Source organism: Equus asinus, chromosome 2 (genome assembly GCF_041296235.1).
Source record: "Equus asinus isolate D_3611 breed Donkey chromosome 2, EquAss-T2T_v2, whole genome shotgun sequence".
In the NCBI taxonomy this organism is placed as follows: Eukaryota; Metazoa; Chordata; class Mammalia; order Perissodactyla; family Equidae; genus Equus; species Equus asinus.
This window is the reverse complement of record NC_091791.1, coordinates 179,394,113-179,415,048: the sequence shown is the minus strand read 5'-3', so window position 1 is coordinate 179,415,048 and position 20,936 is coordinate 179,394,113. Positions and strand designations below refer to the sequence as shown.

The 20,936-nt window shown below is 43.7% G+C and overlaps 1 protein-coding gene across 1 annotated transcript; it reads right to left on the bottom strand.

Moving 5' to 3' along the window:
* Window positions 1–1,690: 1,690 nt before the first annotated feature.
* Window positions 1,691–19,071, bottom strand: LOC123283099 (sorting nexin-6-like; the record flags this gene model as incomplete). Its single annotated transcript, XM_044765481.2, has 6 exons — window positions 1,691–2,329; window positions 7,534–7,619; window positions 7,707–7,866; window positions 13,445–13,531; window positions 17,312–17,351; window positions 18,977–19,071. Coding segments are annotated over 6 exons (522 nt in total), but the record flags the coding sequence as incomplete, so codon positions are not given.
* Window positions 19,072–20,936: the final 1,865 nt, after the last annotated feature.

Here is a 20,936-nt window from a genome sequence, read left to right as displayed (position 1 = left end):
AAGCATAGGACGTCCTGACTTAATCCGGTCTGATGCCTATCTAAAGTTGTAGGACCACCCAATAACCAGACCCCACTTGCACTGATACCATTTTAATGATTTTTTCATCATCTTTCCTTTGTCTTGTAAAGAAAGCACTCACGTACCTATGCCTCATAAATTTAGCTCTAACCCTCAACACACTGCAGCTCTTACTGCCCATGGGTCCTGTCCCCGTGCCTGCGGCTCTTACTGCGGTGGGTCCTGTCCCCATGCTACTCCATGCCATTCTCTGAATAAGAGAGCACTACTACCAGACCTGGAGAGTCCAAGAAATCTTTTTCGACTCCTCGACTCACCGAACCCGCATCAGTCAACACATTTATATCTGTTTATTAAGCAGCACCCCCCCCCCCCCCCCATATGTAACTGCCGCTTGCGGTCTACCCTACCCCAGCACGCACTCCAAAAACACAAGCAGGGGCCAAGGGGTGTACCTTCCACTGTACCCGCTTCCCAGAAAAAGGCCACCATGGTCGGAACAGAATCGCTGACGGGTCTGTGGAACACTGCGTAGCTGTCGGCCTGGGACGTGCTCTTTCTTAGCATTTACACTGCACCTTCCCGTCTCCAAAGCACCGGACCAACATTTATTAATCCTCACAACACCCCTGTGAGGTAGGGCAATATGTCCTTTCTAGTAGAGAAACCGAGGCAGAGAGAGGTCCAGACCACCTGCCTGAAGCCGCCAGGGCAGCGCGGAGGGACTGCCCCCGAACCCAGGAGCATGGGCTCTCCATCCCACGTCCGCCCCCTCGGGGCGTCCCATGGGCGTGTTTTCACCGGTGAAGGTCACGCGAAGGACAAAACACACCAGCGAAAAGGACAATCAGCCTTCCAACAGCATCGGGAGCGTCAGTTCAAGAGGGAAACGGGCACCAGCGCCCCAGCGGGCCCGAGAGCACCCACGGGGAAGGCCGGGCCGTGTGACGGGGCCGTGACGCCCAGACCAGGCTCCTTCAGAACGGCCGCGGAGACGTACACACACCCGGAACCCGCCGAGGGCCGACCAACCCAAGTGCCTGTGGTTTCCAAGTGGGCGAAAAGTTAGAAAAAGACAGTGGTGAAATCCCACCGCTAATTTAGTTGTCGACCAGGAACGGCATAACGTTCCCTCACCTTACAAAGGCCAGGAATACTTGGAACGCAACTACTGACGATCGGTGTCCTTTTCGCACCCTCGCTTTCACTCCAACTATTCTAATTCCGCCCTCCGCCCCACCCCTCACCCCCCCCCCCCGCCCCCCCATAAGCGCCGTCCCCGGAAGCAGACCTCCTTCTCTCTCCACCCCAGCGTCTACACTGGCACACAGCTACCAAGTGGCTCGGCGGCAGCTGTCGCACGGCGGATCGGCCGGGCTCGGGATGGAATCCGGCAAACCGGCACAGACCGCCTCTCCGCTCCTGCGTGCTAGAAAGCGCTGTTCTCACCGCCTCCGCCCAGTCCCATCTTCCGTGAAGAGCTCAGAGGACGCAGGGAAGCGGTTCATCCTTCCGTCCAGGGACTGGCGGACTCGGTTCCACGGGCCATTTTTATAAAGGAAGGAGGAGGGAGACACACGCGGACCCGCGCGGTGAAGCCCGGCGCAGGAGCGGATCTCCCAGGGCCCCTCCGAGCGCACGGGGTTCAAGGAGCACAGCGGCGGGAGGCGGCGCTGTCATCACTGTTTATTGACAAGAGTCGGTTTAGTCTACAAGTTTAAGGCAAACATACTAACGCATTTGCTGTTCTTCAGAAGTCATACTTAGAAAGAGTACATAAAGTCTGTCCCCAAACTTCTAAGAAATGTTCATAATTAAAAATAAGTCTGATTAAGATGCTTTCCAGGATACATGAGTGGTACTAAGGTGGTACACACTGCTTGTTGAACACAAAATTCAAAGAAAGGCAACGGCCATCTTTATCTTGTTGGAACAATGCGTTTCGAAAGGGTTAAACTTCAGAAATTACGTAAAGGCAAACCAGACTGGCGGCAAAGGAACACTACTCAGGAAAGAAACACAGTTAGAGAGGCTACTGCGAAAGAGGCTGAACTGCGGGCTCCGAGGCGGCGGCGCCCGGGGAGCGCCCCCACGCAGCCGCCCGGCCCCCCCGCGTCCCTCGGAGGGAAGGAGCCGGGACGCCCTGCCGGCTGGCGCCTGGTTTCCAGTGAGCGGGAAAGGCCTAAGGTCATCGAGGAAACGAAACGACGTCTGGAGGAAGGCAGCCCTTTGTGACCGGAAGGTGGAGCGCCGCTTATGTGTCTCCGTTCAACACCGCCAGGCAGTTCTGCAGCAGCTGGAGGTTGCCCTAAACCGGAGGGGAGACGGCGTTAGGACGTGCAGACACCGGAGACGCGGCGAAAACGCACAGCGTCAGAAATCACAGAGCTGTACATCTGCTAAGATAAATTTAATATATACAAATGAGGGTTTGAGGACCTAAAGTTATACAGTGTGTTTCGTGGACGGTATTTTCCACATACCAGAGTCTTCTGTCAGTTTCCATCTAGAGCAATAGTAATGTTTCGAATCATTTATGTCCTAATGAGGGATCAAAGATGCCCTTTGTGTCCAACTGAAACTAGTAAACATCTTCTGAGTTCCTATCCCCTTTCTTTAGCCATTAGAATATCCATCAGCATAGGTTTATAGTTTTTATAAAAACTGTAAGGTTACGGACAATTCTATAAATTCTATAAAATTCACAGCCCTGAACCCATTTGTAAATCACATCAACTGGCATCCAAATTTAGAGACACGTGTAAAGACGAACGTACGTATAGTCAGCTTACGTTACTCTATCAATGAGGGTGAAGGAAAAACCTCCTCCTTAGAGTAGAAAGTCAACTAAAATGTATAAAGAACGATGGAATTAGAAAACGACCACTGGGCAACCAACGTGATAACTGCTTCGGGCAAAAAGTCATGAACGGATGCTAAAAACAGTTTGGGGCTGAAATGCCAACACTGTAGCCATTGGCTACGTGCAGCTATATACAATTTGAATTTCCGTTCGTTGAAATTAAATAAAAACTCAGTTCCTCAGTCGCACTACCCACATTTCAAGCGTCCGATAGCCACACGTGGCTGGTGGCCACCACCCTGGAGTGCTGACCGGCGATCTCCATCTTTGCACCAAGGTCTATGGGACAGTGCTGGCGGAGTGACGGGGTATCTCCACAGTCCCAAGTGTCTCCCCACAGGACACGGCTTAGTTCCAAAGCGTAAAATAGTAACTTTGCCACTGAGAGACCTGCACACATCACTTTAACCAAACGATCAAAGGGAGCCCTTGCCAGTAAGGCAAGGAAGTGACAGCACGTGCCTCCTGATACGCCGGGGCGAGGAGGTGTGAGCATCGCCCCCGTGGTGTTCCTGCCAAAAGTGCGTGACCCAAACCCAATACTCAGACCCCAGAGGAGGGCAGTCTATGGGCCCCTGCTCCTAACAGCGTCCAGGGTTATGAAGGAGGAAGACTCAGGAACTCTCCCCGATTAAAGAAGTCTAAGAAGACACGTGCGCTGAATGCAACACGTTATCTTGAATTTCCTTTTGCCGTGAAAGACATTCCTGGGACAACGGGTGGAGTGTGGAGACAGGTCTGCGGATCAGACAACAGCATTGTATCAATATTAATTTCCTGATCTTTACAACCGTACTGAGTGTTTAAGAGAATTACTTGTTTTTAGGAAATTCACACTGACGTGTTTAAGAGCGAAGAGGCATCTGTCTGCAACTCACTCAGATGGTTTAAGACAAACCACAGTGTGCGTGGGTGTGTGCGCGTGGGTGTGTGTGTGGGGAGAGAAAGGGAGGGAGAAGGACACGCAGATGTGCTAACACGCACAGCGGGGGAATCTGGGTGAAGGGCATCCGGGAATTCTTTGTACTTTGCTTACAACTTGTCTGAAGCCTGCAACGAAGTGAAAATAAACACTTCCACGTTTTAGGTGTTCAGGTTCCTGTCAGTTTTTGCCAGTGTGACAACAGGACTCTGACGAACGACTTTGAGCCTGCCTGAATTTGTGAAATTATCTGCTTACAGGCGTGCTCCTCAAGCAGGACCGCCGAGTCCTCAGACGCGCACGCGGCGCGGGACACCCTGCAGCCCCTCCAGGAGGGCGCGCCCTCGCCCCTTCCCAGCAGGGCACTCACCGCGCACCCTCGGCGTCGGCGACGGACAGTTTTTTACTGCCCTTAGCTTACGTTTTATCCTTCCTCAATAAAGACGCTGACTCTGTTTTGAAGGACACAAAAGGGACCTAACCACCGAGTTTTCACCAGATTTCACTGATGTGGCAAGACATTTCCCAGTTGGAACAAATGAAATCCAAAGTGGTTTCAAACCATCTTGCTCTAAGTTACACCAACAGCCAGTCCTTTGGGAATCACTTATGTGGATTCTGGGACCAAAATGGGACTTTGTTCAGATTTACAAATCAGTAAGAAATCTGAGGGGGGCCCGGCGCCTTGGCCTAGCGGTTAAGTCCCGAGCGCTCTGCTTCCGCAGTCCCGGTTCAGTTCCCAGGCACAGACCTACACCACTCACCAGCGGCCATGCTGTGGCCACGACCCACACACAAAAGAGAGGAAGACTGGCACAGATGTGAGCTCAGGGCGAATATTCTTCAGAAAAAAAGAAAGAAAGAAAGAAAGAAAGAAAGAGAGAAAGAGAGAGAGAAAGAGAGAAAGAGAGAAAGAGAGAAAGAGAGAAAGAGAGAAAGAAAGAGAGAGAGAGAGAGAGAGAGAAAGAGAGAAGGAAAGAAGGAAAGAAGGAAAGAAGGAAAGAAAGAAAGAAAGAAAAGAAAGAAAGAAAGAAAGAAAAGAAATCCTAGACGTAGAGCAGAGTTTCTCAACCTCAGCACTCTTGACAGTTGGGGCTGTATGATCCTTTCTTGCGGAGGTTGCCCAGAGCATTTTAGGATGTTTACCAGGATCCCTGGCCTCTACCCGCTACCTACCAGTAGTAACCCACCCACCCCGTGGTTGCGACGGGTCTCCCGAGAGGCAAAATCGCCTCCAGCTGAGAGCCCCTGGCCTAGAAGAGCTACCAGAAATTTGAACACAGGGAACACATTTCAGAAAGGACTGGAAAAAGGATAGAATCCAGGAATCAGAGGCTGACGTCAATCTATAATAGGGTCAGCAAACGTTTTCTGTAAAGGGCTGAACAGTAAACATTTTAGTCTTTGAGAGACATTTGGTCTCTGTCTCAGCTCCTCAACTCCGCTGTAGGAGCGAGAAAGCAATCAGAGACAGCAGAAATGAATGAGCTTGGCTGTATTCCATCAAACTTTATTTATAGATTAAATCCGGATTTCATATCATTATCACATCACGAAATATTATTCTTTTGCTTTTCTTGTAACCCTTTAAAACTATGAACACCATTCCTGGCTCACGGGCTGTACAAAAGCATTTAGGCCGTGGTCTGCCAAGCTCTCACTGGTCTCTAACAAAATCCTTGACAGTTTACAACCTCTTTCAAAAGAACAAAAACAGTGGACATTAGAAATCAACACCGGCTCGGTAAGAATAAATCGTGCCGAGCTTATCCAAAGATTTTCTTTCGACAGGTTGTTAGACCAGGAAGTCAGACAACACATATCTTGACTTTAATGAGGAATTTAATACTTCTTACAGCCTTTGGGGATAAAATGCAAACGTAATGGTTGACGATAGTAGAAATAGGTGAATTCCTAACTATCTAAGTAACTATAACCAAAGAATATTAATTAATAAGTTAATACCAGTTAGGATAGAAAGAAAGGACGGGAACTAAAACTTTAGCCTTTTTTGGTGCCACGCACTCGACAACTAGATTAACAGTGTCGATTCCTTGGAACTTAGAAGAGGACATGAAAGAGAAGTCATATAAATTACAAACGTCCATCACTTGGAAGGAAATCACTGGTAAAATAGTCAAATACTATATGGCCGAATCGAAGTCTCCAAAAGAACTAACTCTATGTGCTGGGCGGAAACCAGCAAGCTAAAACGTAACAGATGCAAATGTGGCTTGCAATTACATTTTAAAAATCAGATGCTCAGTAAATGAAGAAGTTCTGGAGATCTATTGCACAGCAGTGTGAACATACTTAACGCTACTGAAGTGGACGTTTAAAAGTGGTCACGATGGTAAATTTTGCGTTATGTGTTTTACAACAAAAATTACTAAAAAAAAAATTAAACACACAACTACAGGTTGGCGGTTGAAGAACTGAATTATAAGAAGCAGCAGCAAAATGGCGTGGTTATAAGCCACATGAAGCTGGTGCAATACGGCAGTTAAAAATCCCTCGTCCTCTGCATACAGAACACGTTGTGGGAAGAAACGTGCGGGACGATCAGCGCGCGCACGGGAAGGCGTTTCCATTTCCAGGGCAATATTTCAAAGAGCAATGACAGGAGGGTAATAATATTATGAACAGCTTGTTGAGGTGTATGGGACGAAAAATGTTTAGCCCAGGGATGTCTAGCCTGCGGGGGAGAGGCTGTATCGAGAATGTACAGTAGTCAGATGTCTCAAGGCTGAACCGTAATCCAAGGAAGCCAAGGTCTCTCTCCTACTTTAGGTGACAAAACTGACCTGTTGGTCAAAGTTACACAGTAGATTTGTACTCATTAGAGAGTGCCCCAGAAGTCTTACTAGTTTTAAGCTTTAAGAACTTGATAAGTGTAAATGCTATGAACCTATCAAAAAATAACATTTAAAAGTTGACTTAAAATTTTTAAATATGTATTTATAGTTCCGGGAATTTTGAATACATCTTTACTTTTCAGTCCCTCCGACTGGTGATAGCAAATGTTACATTTCTGAGGGTTTTTTTTTTTCTTTTAAGATTTTATTTTTCCTTTTTCTCCCAAAGCCCCCCTGTCCATAGCTGTATATTTTAGTTGTGGGTCTCTCTAGTTGTGGCACGTGGGACGCCGCCTCAGCATGGCCTGACGGGCGGTGCCGTGTCCGCTCCCAGGATCCGAACCAGCGAAACCCTGGGCCACAGCTTGGAGCGCGCGAGCTCAACCACTCGGCCACGGGGCCGGCCCCAGGGATTTTTTAAAAAGGAAGATCTATTTCTTTTCAACAACTAGTCAAAAACGGATACGGGTTTCCATACTAGGTACTAGAGTTGCAGAGCTGACCGTCAGAGACATTACAGATACTGTTCTTGTGTGAATTAGGGGATCTTTAAAATCCCTCTCCATTCTAAGGTTCTCTATTTTAAAAGTTACTATACGTCTGGGCCAAGCTTTATCTTTATATTAACTACAAGAAAGGGCTTAAGTAGAAGTACACAATACCGTAAAAATCCCTGGAAGAAGGACATTCATTTACTAAAACCAAATATTTTGAAGCAGTGAAATAATCTTGAAAAACGTCACTCCAATTCAGGAGCAGTTCTTACAGGACCCCTGCAGACGGAAACTGCCGCTAAAGGATTATCATCAATTTCCCGACTCGTTTCTAAATCCTAAGTCGCTCAACTCATTCAGTCTTGACTATGACCATACCTTTGCATGCTTCAGTTCTAACTCTGCCAGTTCCACTAAATTTTTTCTGAAGGCGGCAACTCTTCTTGTCTTAAAATCTATAAGTTCTGTGAACAAAGGAGATTAGGATTAACTATTTACTTGACACAACAGTCTAAAGCACACTTTTTGATCAAAGGTTAACACAACAGTACCTTGTTTTGCAGATTCCGATATTTTTTCAAATTTCTGACAACATAATTGTTGGGACGTTTCAGCCTGCAGAACATCTTTATTTTTCGCTCTGGCTTTATCCAGTGCTTTATTAGCATTTTCATAATCCACCAGCGACCTGGATCTTCGATAGAGCAGGTCCTGTAAAACAGACCTTCACAGTAACATGCGCCGCGTGTTTCTAGAGCTCGCACTCAATCACCACCGCTCCCGCCATCAGCAGAGCTAACGCTTACACAGGGACCACCGCGTGCCGGGCACTCTTCTCAACAGAGTTTCATATCAGCTTTACTGAGAGATCATCCACATACCACGTGACTCACTCATTCAAAGAACAATCCAACGGTTTTTATTATGCCCACAGAGTTGTGTAACCATCACTCCAATCAACTTTAGAACATCTTTGTCCCCCTAAAAGAGACCCCATATGCGTTGGCAGCCACTCTCCATTTCCTCCCACACCCCCCAGCCCTGGACAACCACTAATCCGCTCTCTGTCTACAAGATTTGCCTACTCGGGACATTTCATTAAAAGATGGAATCACATAATGCGTGGCCTGTTGTGTTTGGCTTTTTTCACTTAGCGTCAACTTTCAAGTTTACCCATATTCATTCCTTTTTATTGCTGAGGAACGTTTCGTTGTATGGACACACCACAATGATTCATCCATTCATCAGCTGACAGACATTTGGTTTCTTTCCAGTTTTTGCCCAGTATGAATAATGAGGTTATGAACATTTGTGTACAAGTTTTCTGTTTTTTGTGGGGTTTTTTAAAGATTTTATCTTTCTCCTTTTTCTCCCAAAGCCCCCCCGGGACACAGCTGTGTATTTTTTAGTGGTGGGTCCTTCTAGTTGTGGCATGTGGGATGCCGCCTGAGCATGACTTGATGAGCGGTGCCATGTCCAGGCCCAGGATTCGAACTGGCGAAACCCTGGGTCACCGAAGCAGAGTGCGTGAACTTAACCACTCGGCCATGGGGCCAGCCCTGTGAACAAGTTTTTGTGTGGACATGTTTTCATCTCTCATTACTTAGGAGTGGAATCGCTGGGTCACCTGATAACTTTATGTGGAACTTTTTGAGAAACTGCCAGACTGTTTTCCAAAGTGGGTGCACCATTTTACATTCCTACCAACACCGTACGAGGGTTCCAATTCCTCTACATCCTCGTCAACACTTCTGATCTGTCTTTTTGATGAAAGCCACCCACGGGGGGTGAAGTCAGGTCTCACTGTGGTCTTGAGTTGCACTTCCCTGATGGCTAATGATGTTGAGCATCTTTTTACGTTTTCGTTGGCCTTTTGTATACCTTCTTTGGAGAGATGCTTAGCAAGTCCTCTGTCCCTTTTTGAATTGGGCTATTTGTCTTTTCATTGATTTAAAGAGTTCTTTATATACTTTGAATACCAGTTGCTTATTAGTGACTTCCATGATTTGCAAATATTTTATCCTAGTCTGTGGGTTGTCTTTTCACTTTTCTTGAGAGTGTCCTTTGACACACAAAAGTTTTCAATTTTAAGAGAGTCCAATTCATTATCGTTTCTTTGGTTGCAGTGCTTCTGGTGTCACATGTAAGAAACCAACTCCTAACTGAAGGTCATGAAGGTTTATGTTCATGTTTTCTCCTGAAAATGTTATAGTTTTAGCTCTTACATTTAAGTCTTTGATCCCTTTTGAGTAAATTTTGATACACGGTATGAGGAAGGGGCCAACTTTATTCTTCCTCATAGGACTATTCAGCCGTCCCAGTACCATTTGTGGAAAAGTCTATTCTCTCCCCCACTAAATTGTCTTAGCACCTCTGTCAATCATCAGTTGATTGTCCCAGCAAACTAGGAACACCAGAAACTTCCTCATCTTGATAAAGAACATCTACAAAACACCTACGGTGACATCATACTTCAAGGTGAGAAACTAGAAGCTGTGGAATGGTGCAAGGTTGTGCCACCTCACCACTCCTTCTCAACCACGTCCTGAAAGTCCTGCCTGATGCAATCAGAAAAGGAAATAAGAAATAAAACTTTGTTCACAGATGACACGACTGTTCATGTAGAGATCTGAAAGAATCAACAAAGAAATTCACGGAACTAACAAATGAATACAGGAGGGTTGGAGGACACAACATTAATACACAAAAGTCAAGTGCTTTCTGATACACCAGGAACGAACAAGTGGAATATGAAAGTAAAAATATACTACCATTTCCATTAGCACCCCAGAAAATGAAACGCTTAAGTATTAATATAACAAGATACGTGCAAAATCTATAGGAGGAAAACTACAAAACTCTGAGAAAAGAGATCGAAACAAAAGAAATGAAGAGATATTCCATGTTCATGGATAGGGAGACCAATGTTGTCAAAATCAGTTCTTTTCAAGTTGATCTACAGATTCCACATAATCCCAATCAAAATCTCAGCAAGTTAGGGGCTGGCCCCGTGGCCGAGTGGTTAAGTTCACGCGCTCCGCTGCAGGCAGCCCAGTGTTTCGTTGGTTCGAATCCTGGGCGCGGACATGGCACTGCTCATCGGACCACGCTGAGGCAGCGTCCCACATGCCACAACTAGAAGAACCCACAACGAAGAATATACAACTATGTACCGGGGGCTTTGGGGAGAAAAATGAAATAATAAAATCTTTAAAAAAAAAAAAAAAAAAAAAAAAAAAAAAAAAAAAAAAAAAAATCTCAGCAAGTTATTTTGTAGCTAACAACAAACTGATTCTAAAGTTTATGGGGAGCTGGCCCGGTGGTGCAGTGGTTAAGTGCGCATGTTCCACTTCGGCGGCCCAGGGTTCGCCGGTTCAGATCCCGGGTGGGGACGTGGCACCGCTTGGCAAGCCATGCTGTGGTAGGAGTCCCACATAGAACGTAGAGGAAGATGGGCACGGATGTTAGCTCAGGGCCAGTCTTCCTCAGCGAAAAGAGGAGGATTGGCAGCAGTTAGCTCAGGGCTGATCGTCCTCAAAAAATAAATAAATAAATAAATAAAAAATAAAGTTTATGCAGAGAAGCAAAAGGCACAGAACAACCAACACAATATTGAAGGAGAAGAGCCAAGTCAGAGAACGAACACTATCTGCTTGACCCCTTTCTATAAAGTGACAGTAATCCAGACAGTGTGGTACTGGTGAGAGAACAAATAGATCAACAGAACAGAACAGAACAGAACAGAAAGCCCAGAACTAGACCCACACAAATACAGTCAACTGATCTTTGACAAATGAGAAAAGGCAATACAATGGAGAAAAGACAGTCTTTTAAAAAAATGGTGCTAGGAAAATTGGACATCCACGTGCAAAGAAATGAATTTATACACAGACCTTACACCCTTCAAAAAAGTTATCTCAAAATGGACCACAGACCTAAATGTAAAATGCAAAAGTATAAAACCCCTGGAAGATAACTTAGGAGAAAATCCAGATGACCTTGGGTTTGATAATGACTTTTTAGATACAACAGCAAAGACACGATGTATGAATGAAATAATTGATAACACAGACTTCATTAAAACGAAAAATTTCGGCTCTGCAAAAGACACTATCAAGAGAATGAGAAGACAAGCCATAGACCAAGAAATAATATTTACAAAGACATATCTGATAAAGGACTGCTATCCAAAATATACAAAGAACTCTTAAAACTCAACAATAGCAAAATAAGTGACCCAATTTTTAATAGACACCTCACCAAAGAGGATATAGAGATGGCAAATCAGTGTGTGAAAAGATGCTCCAACCTCTTATGTCATCAGGGAAATGCAAATTAGAACAACAATGAGATACCCCTACACGCTTGTTAGAATGGCCAGAAACTACAATAACGGTAACACGAAATGCTGGTGAGGATGTGAAGGAAGAGGCACTGTCACTCATTGACGGTGGGTATGCAAGACGGTACAGACACTGTGGAAGGCAGTCTGGCAGAAGTAAACATACTCTTACGTATGACCCAGCAATTGTGCTCCTTGGTATTTACTCAAAGGAGATGAAAAGGTATGTTCACACAAAAACCTGCACATGGATGTTTCTAGCAGCTTTAGTCACAAATGCCAAAACTTGGAAGATGTCCTAGGTGGTCTGATAAACGAACTGTGATACATCCAGACATTGGAATAATATTCAGTGCTAAAAAGAAATGAGCCATTAAGCCATGAAAAGACACAGAGGAAACTTAGATGCATATTGCTAAGCCAAAAAAGCCAATCTGAAAAGGCCCAACTGGATGACTTTCTGGAAAACGCAAAACTATGGAGACAACAAAAAAAATCAACAGGGGTTAGCGGCAAGGAGGATGAACAGATGGGGCATAGAGGACTTCTGTGGCCGTGAAACTACTCTGTATGATGGTTTGAATGCTGGACAGTCATTACACATTGGTCCAAATGCACAGAACATACAACACCAAGAGTGAACTCCAGTGTGAACTATGGTCTTTATTGCTTGGCTTCTTTCACTTGGCAAAAATTATTTTGCGATTCACCCCTGTTGCTGAGTGATGTTTAGTTCTTTCCTTTTCACTGCTGAGGAGCATTCCATCGTCTGGATATGCCACAACTTGTTTATCCACTCACCTGTTGGTGGACATTTGGGTTGTCGCCAGTTTTCAGCTATTACAAATAAAGCTGCTGTAAACGTCTGTGGGGACACGTGCTTTCAAATATCTAGGACTGGAATGACCAGATCATAGGGTAGATGCACATTCAATTCTTTAAGAAACTGCAAAACTTTTCAAAGTATCATATCATATTCCCACTGACAGTGTGTGAAAGTTCCAGTTGCTACAATTTTTGTCAGAATGTTGTCATTTTAGTCATTCTGATTGAGATGTATAGTGATACTTCATTTTAGTTTTGATTCTTGCAATTAAATGTCAGTTCTATCTTGCAGTTACTAGAAAGTCTGGATTAACCTTTAGGCCATGTTCTAAAAAGTTCTCTACTAACAACTATAGACCATAGTAAAATAATGAATTTAAAGTCTTCAAAAGCGAACAATTCATTTGATGCCAGACCACCCGATGTAAATAGTTCATAAGACACGATGCGATCTAAAGTGATTTGCTGTGGACAGTGTGTCTGCAAGCACTCAAGGTCCTCTAGAGGAGTGAAGAGGGTTACTGGTAACTTGACAAGGAACGAACGAATGGGATTCAAAGCACCACTGATCCAACGAGAACTTTCTGTACAATAACTCAATTCATAAATTAACACTGAATTTGGCATATCTGAGCCGCTAAGTTTTCAGTGCTTTTTAGATGATTTTGTTAGACCTTTTTTTGGTTAGTAAGAGTTTTAGTTTTGCGCACGGACAGACCTCCAAAAGCAAACTTGAGTCGCCTTAAAATAAAACAAATCTTTGATTTATGGCTCTCTTACCCTCAGTAGACGAGTTATCAAGACCAAATTAGGAATCCTTTAGCTATACTACTGTTATTCGGGCATATCTGCAGGTACTGTACCTGAATAAATATACCAAATTCATTAAAACAAAAAAGTTCCACTCTAGTGTATCAGAAGTTTCTAGAGGAACTTTTGTGTGGGGTTATGTGGGGTTCCCTGACCTACAATTGCTAAAAGGAGAAAGAGAAAATTCACATTTGAAAATATAATTTTAAATCGAGAGAGAAATCATCTTTAACAATCTGAAGTCTAACAACCTCTAAGAGATCGCGTTTTGTCAAAGAGTCCATTTTAAATGACAATGAACGATAAAGTTACCTTAGCAGCTTGAGATTCTCTTAAGTAATATTTTAAAAGGTCAGAAAGTTTGAGGTCCTCATCAGCAGACACTCGTGCTTCTATTTTCTGAAGAAGGAGAAAAATTCAGCATTGAGTCAGCACTTACATTCTACACTCAGTGTTTTCTTTCTTAATTACTCTAAAAACAGTGATAAATAACTACAGTATCCATTCCTATTTAATCTAGGTTTTCTTCCCTTCTCCTTTACTAGCCTGTTCCTTTTCTTTGTAACTCTGAGAAAAAGTGAACAGAAAAAAGAAGACGAGATCAAAGGAGATTTGCGAACGGATGGAAGGACTCTCTATTTGACTCAAGTTCTTGGCTGTAAGGAGTTACAATATCGATAACCTTTCAGCTTCACTTATATTTTCTCTCTTCGTTTCAACAATTGATATGTACACGTGATTCTAAAGTCACAGAGGCTGGCAATGGTAGACTAGGTAATGCAAACCAATCCTCCTGCTGAGCACAACCAGAAAACAGAGTCAAAACATTAGCAAAATGTGTCTGAAGACACTGAAGAGTGACAGACACATGGGGTTAGTCTGAGCTGGGATGACACGGGAAGTAGCCATGTCAGACAAAAAAGGTGAGAACTCTTCCTTCAGCCTGGAGAGAGAGGATAGAGCAGATGTATTACATCAAGCAAATACGACCTGGGGACCTTGTGTGGATCCTGATTCAAACAACTGCCACAGGAAAAAGCCACTTATGAGACAAGTGGGAACATCTGCATACTGGATATCTGATGACATTAAGGGAAATCATTGATAATTGTATTGGCTGTATTAAAGTTAGGTCTTTTTTCATTCCTTCTTCTCCCCAAAGCCCCCCAGTACATAGTTGTATACTGTAGTTGTGAGTGCCTCTGGTTGTGGTATGTGGGACGCCGCCTCAGCACGACCTGTCGAGCGGTGCCATGTCTGCGCCCAAGATCCGAATCTGCGAAACCCTGGGCCGCCAAAGTGGAGCTTGAGAACTTAACCACTGTGCCATGGGGCCGGCCCCTAAAATTAATTCTTATCTGAACAAAAAGAGAGATGGGGCCGGCCCCGTGGCTGAATGCTTAAGTTCGTGCGCTCTGCTTCGGCAGCCCAGGGTTTCGCTGGTTCAGATCCCGGGTATGGACCTGGCAACGCTTGTCAAGTCACGCGGCGGCAGGCGTCACTCATATAAAGTAGAGGAAGATCGGCACGGATGTTAGCTCAGGGCCAGTCTTCCTCAGCAAAAAACGGGGAGTATTGGCAGCAGATGTTAGCTCACGGCTAACCTTCCTCAAACAAAAGAAAGAAAGAAAGAAAGAAAGAAAGAAAGAAAGAATTGTACCTACATATGACAACATGGATCAATTTTATGTACATAATGTTGAGTGAATGGAATGACACATAGAAAGAATACATACTGTATTTATGTGAAATCTGAAAACAAAGCTAATCTCTGCTGTTAGAAGCTAGGCCAGTGGTTACCCTTGCAGGAGGGGGTGACTCAAAGGCAGCTGAAGGAGGCAGGGCATCTGGCTGCTGGTAATATTCTATTTCTTGAGCTGGGTGTTCATGACATGGGTGTGTTGAATGTGTAAAATTTCACTGAGCTGTACACGACTGCTATGCGCTCTTTCCTATATATAGAATACACTTCAATAACACGTTAGAAAAACTTGAAGCTTCTTAAAAAATATGATTAATGGAGAAATAAACCTACGGAACTTCTTAACCTAACAGATAAGAGCACAGACACAAAGTATATTCAAAATTGATGTAGAGAAATTTCGATAACATGCTAGACAGATGTTGGGTGCTTTGAACTATGGCTCCCCTTCTTCCCTGAGAAGGAGGGTACGTGTCCCCTCCTCCTGAATCTGGGCTCTAAGGCTGCTTGACCAGTACAGAAGTGATGCTGTGCAAGTGCCCAGGCCCAGGCCTTAGGAAACGAGCAGCTTGCACTTCCCGGCTTTTGGGATGCTCCCTTTTGGAAGCTAGCCAGCATGCTGTGAGGAAGCTTAAGCAGCTCCGTGGAAAAGCCACATCTACGTCTTACAGTCACCAGCCCGAGCAGAAGTCCCAGCTGACGGCCAGTATCAAGTCCCAGACATAGGTGCCTTCAGACAATTCCGGCCCCCAGCCTTCATGTGTCCTCTGTCGAGGCCCCAGACATCAAGGAGCAGTCAAGCCCTCTCTGCTGTGCGCTTTCTGAACTCTTGAACCCCAAACCCATTAGCAGAGTAAAATGGTGGTTGTTTCAAGCTACTGATTCTAGGATGGTTTGTTACATGCAATAATAACCAGAACAACACGCAAACACCAAAGCCAATACGGGCCGTGTGGCTATGGAAATGTGCCACCCAGATCTCCTTCAAGAGAAACTGCAGGCTGCACGGACACAGTTCATCGAAAGCCCGACTGCAGTCTCCCTGGATCCAGAACCAGGTTCTTATGAAGGTTCCCTCCATCCTCCCCTCCTGGCCTCGGTGCCAATGTCACACAGCCAATGACAGAGCACAGGGGTAGCAGTGCCGGCCCACTCTTGCCTGGTGCAGAATTCCTCTCACGGGTGACTGTGGCTCAGGGACTCCCATCTGACCTGGACAAAACTTTCTGAAAACTGCGCCAAAGTCGGAAACTCTTCCTACCCAGCCCTCCTTCCTCTGCGCTCTCCTTTCACAGGGGTAGACCTGCACTGTGCCTGAAGGCTCTTCCCGTCTACTCCTGCTCCTTCCTCTCTTTCTCCATAAATCTCTTGTACTCTAATCCCACCTCAACATCTGCTTCTGAAAGAAGTGACTCATCAGGCTATTTTGTGATAGATCCCTCGTCTCTTGATGCAAAAGCACAGAAAAACAATGATACCTTCCCAGAAAATGCTCATTGAATAAACATCAAAGGCAGAATAAAGGGCTATATGGACCCTGGTATAACAAGAGTGAGGTATTCAAGGACTTTTTCCTTTGTGAGAGAGCATCTCCTTTCTTTCTAACTTTTTTTTTTTTTGGTGAGGAAGATTTGCTCTGAGCTAACATCCATGCCAATCTTTCTCTATTTTTGAGTATGTGGGCTGCCAGCACAGCATGGCCACTAACAGAGTGGTGCCGGCCCATGCCCGGGAACTGGGCCCAGGCCACTGAAGCGGAGCATGCTCAACTTAACCACTAGGCCACCGTGGCTGGCACCGAACACCTCCTTTTCCTTTATTTATCTCCACTACATCACTCAATTGACAAGGTCATGCCGAAATCAGCTTTCTGCAATGGACTAGCCACCACCACTCTCAGCGAAGCACCAGTAAGCATCTAATAAACATTTTCACTATTCTATCAACTGATCAAAAATGTTAAATATTATTATATTATTGTACCTAAGACCGAACCCTGAAAACCAAGACTATGCTAATATTAAATTATTACTACTATGAATGAAACCTCCTGCAGTTGTACGCTTGCCTCATATTGATACAACTCACTTTCTTTCTTTCTTTCTTTTTTTTACACAATTCAGTTTTAAACCAGTCTTTCACGGGAAATCAAAAGCAATACAGTCTTGGTAAAATTATAATGAATCTAAGACTTCCTTCGGGCTTACAAAGTCGCAGAAAAGCACCATTCTTCATAAAAATAAACCCAGTGTCCGTAATTAACGTGTTTTCTGATCAAAAATGTGAACTTTTGCACAAACACCAAAAGGCCGTTACAAAAATCCAATTTCCTGAGCAACTCGAAATGTTCAAATCTAAATGTGTCCCTTCATCCTGAAGTGCAACGCATCTTCCTCAGTAAAGTTAAACACAGCCACAAGGTCAACACGACTGGATGCAGAGGTTTATGCTCCCAAAGGGTAATTAATGGTACTTACTCTTGTTTTATCAAACAGTTCTGAAACTTTGAGAAAAAACCTGGAAAGGAAAAATACTTCATCAGAAGCTACCTCTGAAAGAATTTTCCCTCTCAAATGTTCAGAGATGCCCCCAAACCACATTGCTAATGGACATTCTCGTCTCATTACGAGATCGGATGTTCTTGTTCACTGCAGATGACATTCAGCTCCACAAAAATCTCTCCACCTCCACCCAGGTGACAGATGCTTGAAATCTGCTGTTACGGAAAGTCTTCTCATTTCAAGAGGACAGTCTAAGCCATACATTAAACTTAACAATTTGTCCTGATATTCTTTAGCAATGTGCCACATAAAACTAAATAAAGCCTACACCTTCAACATTATCACAGAAGCACAGAACGGTCACATCCAAAGAGACGAAAGGCTGATTTAAAAGGAAAACACTGCAGCCGGGACAGTTCTTGAAGTTATTTGAATGTTACGTTTTAAACATTTTCAGATAGAGCTGCTTTGTTTTGGAAAACAAATGGATGACCAGTCTCTGTCTCAGAATTCACTTTCACTTTTAACTAAACAGCCTCTCTGTCAAATGCTGGCACCAACTAAAAAATATCCCAACGCCAAACTGTTAAAGGATATTCTGTAAAAACCTGTAATTATAGATGACATTGTAATTGGATCCGGGCAAATACTGTGAAAGCAAAAGCACAATCTGATGAACTTTGCTTTATTGAAAAGAACTTGCTTTGACAGGTTTATGTCAGATAACACGTGGGAAGGTTGACTTGTTTCCTCTAATCAAATTCTTAACAACTAACTCTTCGGGAAGGTAGCCTGTTAATTAGTGTAAGCGATGGTACCTTGCTCTGCAGAAAAACTTGGATCTTCTCTGTCTACTGAGACAGGATAGACTAGAGAAAAGTTCAGGATGCGGTCTGGAGACAGACATGGACCATGAAAATAGTTTTCCCACTTAAAAACGTTTTACAAATATGTTTGAATTATTTTTCAATGAAGAGCTGAGTTTAAACAATATTACGGGAGCAACTAAAATGAACTACAGTTAGACTAAAATCAAAGTGGAAAACTAGCATAAAGTAAACAAAGGACAGCTGTGTAAGCAAACTTCTAGAGAGCTTTTCTACACTGACGTGCCACCACCTTCCCATCCGGCTGCCCCTAGGACGCCCTAACACTCACTCAGCCGGGAAGCTGGAAGAGCCGGCCTCTAGAAAAAGGGCAAACCGATAGCGTCAAATTTGACTTTAAAAGTCAATTTGGGCTCCAATGAAATACACACATATATATTCTACTTCCAAAATAGCCTTTCTTATTTATAATAAGCTTTATCAAACCTAACAACATTTTGACATAAATTCTATCTGCCTCTCTCTCTCTCACACACACAAACACAAATCAGCCCGTTTTCATCAAATCAAACATTGTAAATGTTAAAATTATACGTTAAAGTCCATTTTTATTTCTCAAATTTAAAACATGAGAGAGAAAGGGAGGAGGAAAAATGACGCTGACCCACGTGTCGTAAGAAGCTCCTTATTATCAATGTGTTTGGATAAAAATACTCCAAAATGCCTGCTGGGTCAGAAGCATTGTGTGTGCCCAGGCTGCCAACAAAAGTTTTCTGTTTTATGCATATTTACGGTTTTTAATTAGAATCCTTACTTGCATATATCTGTAGAATCCTGAGTTCCTAAAGCATATAACGAAGAACCAATTCTATTGTAATCATCTGCGGCACCTAGAGAAAAAGTTTTAAGAATTTAATATATTTATTCATTGATTCAAAAATACTTACTGAGCCTGTCAAACAATGTGTATGTGATACGAGACACCCGCAGTCTAGTGAAGGAAATGACAAACACGACTCTAACACAGTATGAGGAACATTATACTAGATGGAGGTACAAACTAGTTTGGGAGCAGAGGAAACACAATTCCCCGAGTGAGTCGGGCGAGGATTTGAAGACACTACAGAATGAGCTGGAGCTTGTGGGACGAGCAATCTTTATCGGGCAAAGTGGAGGGGAGAGCATTTTGGGTGAAGGGAAGAGCATGGGTAAAGGCCAGGGAGATTTGACAGAGCAGAGTCTGCTCAGAGAGCCTTCTGGGAGTACGGCCTGCAGGGTCGGAGGGCAGTGCAGGGAGCTGCAGACGGAGAAATAAATTGGAAGCAAGTTGGGGAAGAAAGGGTTTTGTATGCCATGATAAAGACTGCATTTGATGTTGCGGGAACAGGTGTTATTAAACATTCCTACAGCATAGTGGTGGTAAAATCAACCCGATAACGATTTTAGACAACCAATGCTGCTTCCCAGAGTAAAGACTAGAAGTAGAGAGACACAAAGGGAGGTGAGCAACTAGGAAACTGCTGTGTCAGACACAGAGGGTCAGGATGAAGACCGTGGGAAGGGTGAGAGCAGAGAGAAACCCACAAAGCTGAAAGATACGTAGGAAGTGAAATAGGCAGGATTTACACCCAGTCCCTGAGGGAGGAGGGGAAATGATGGCATGTGGCAAGCTAGATGAATGGTGGCACACTACCCTTGGGTGCTGGGAAGCCAAGAATTCAACTTCAGCACAATACTCTTCCTAGGGCTCGCCCCACAGGACAACGTGCTTGTTGCGAAAAGATTGTAATGGATGCTTCTATTGGTTTCAGAAAAAGGACTGTGCAGTGCAATGCCTACTGCCTGGGGTCCAATCCCAGCTTCCCAAAAACCAGCACATCACTTAACTTGTCCATGCCTCAATTTCCTCATCTGGAGATGGGAGATAATGATAGTACCCACTTCCTGTAATTATTTGGAGGATTAAATGAGTTAATAAATCTTACTATGGTACCTAGCAAATAGCAAGTACAGTACTATACAAATGTTTGCTATTATTAATTAATAAAATCCAAGACATGCCTACTTTGAATGGAAATTCCCACTTATACTAGCAGTAGTTTTACAGGCTTTCATGTGTTTATTCTCTAACAAAAGAGTAATTCTTATACTTGTGTTGTACAAAACCGCGTTCAATTGATAAATCTGAAATTTAGTGACTGTTTACTGTACTTATTGTTAGTCAAAACACCTATTTTAACATGTCTTACAAGGAAACTTTGAGTACAAACTTCAGACTGTGGATGGTAACTTTTGTAGGTGGGACTCCTTCCTATTATCTTAACCTCCAAGTTTCATTTAAAAAATAAGTAATACCTAAAAATCACTTAAAGGTTGGTTTATCAAGAGGCAGGGATCAAAAACGAGTTTTGTGTTTACTATCGAATACATTAATATTTTATGCTTAAATTGGCCCTGAAAGTACTTTTTAGAGAAAGAAATTCCAGGATTCTAATAATACCCGGCTCTGAGAACATCACCCTCTTCACATTATTATGTGATCACAGACAATATGCAAACCGCCCTGATGTTATACCTCAGAATTCACAATGATGCTGAAAGGCTTAAGTTTTCATACTCCAGACAAAGTTCATTCAGTACAAAGAAGTGGTTTTTACTTTATGATGAGTATTTTGTAAAACAGGTTCACTGTCATCTCTCCTAAAGCACCATTCCGTCTGGGTCAATAAATAGAAATAAGAAGAATCACTAATTTCTTCAGTTTCCTTAACAGA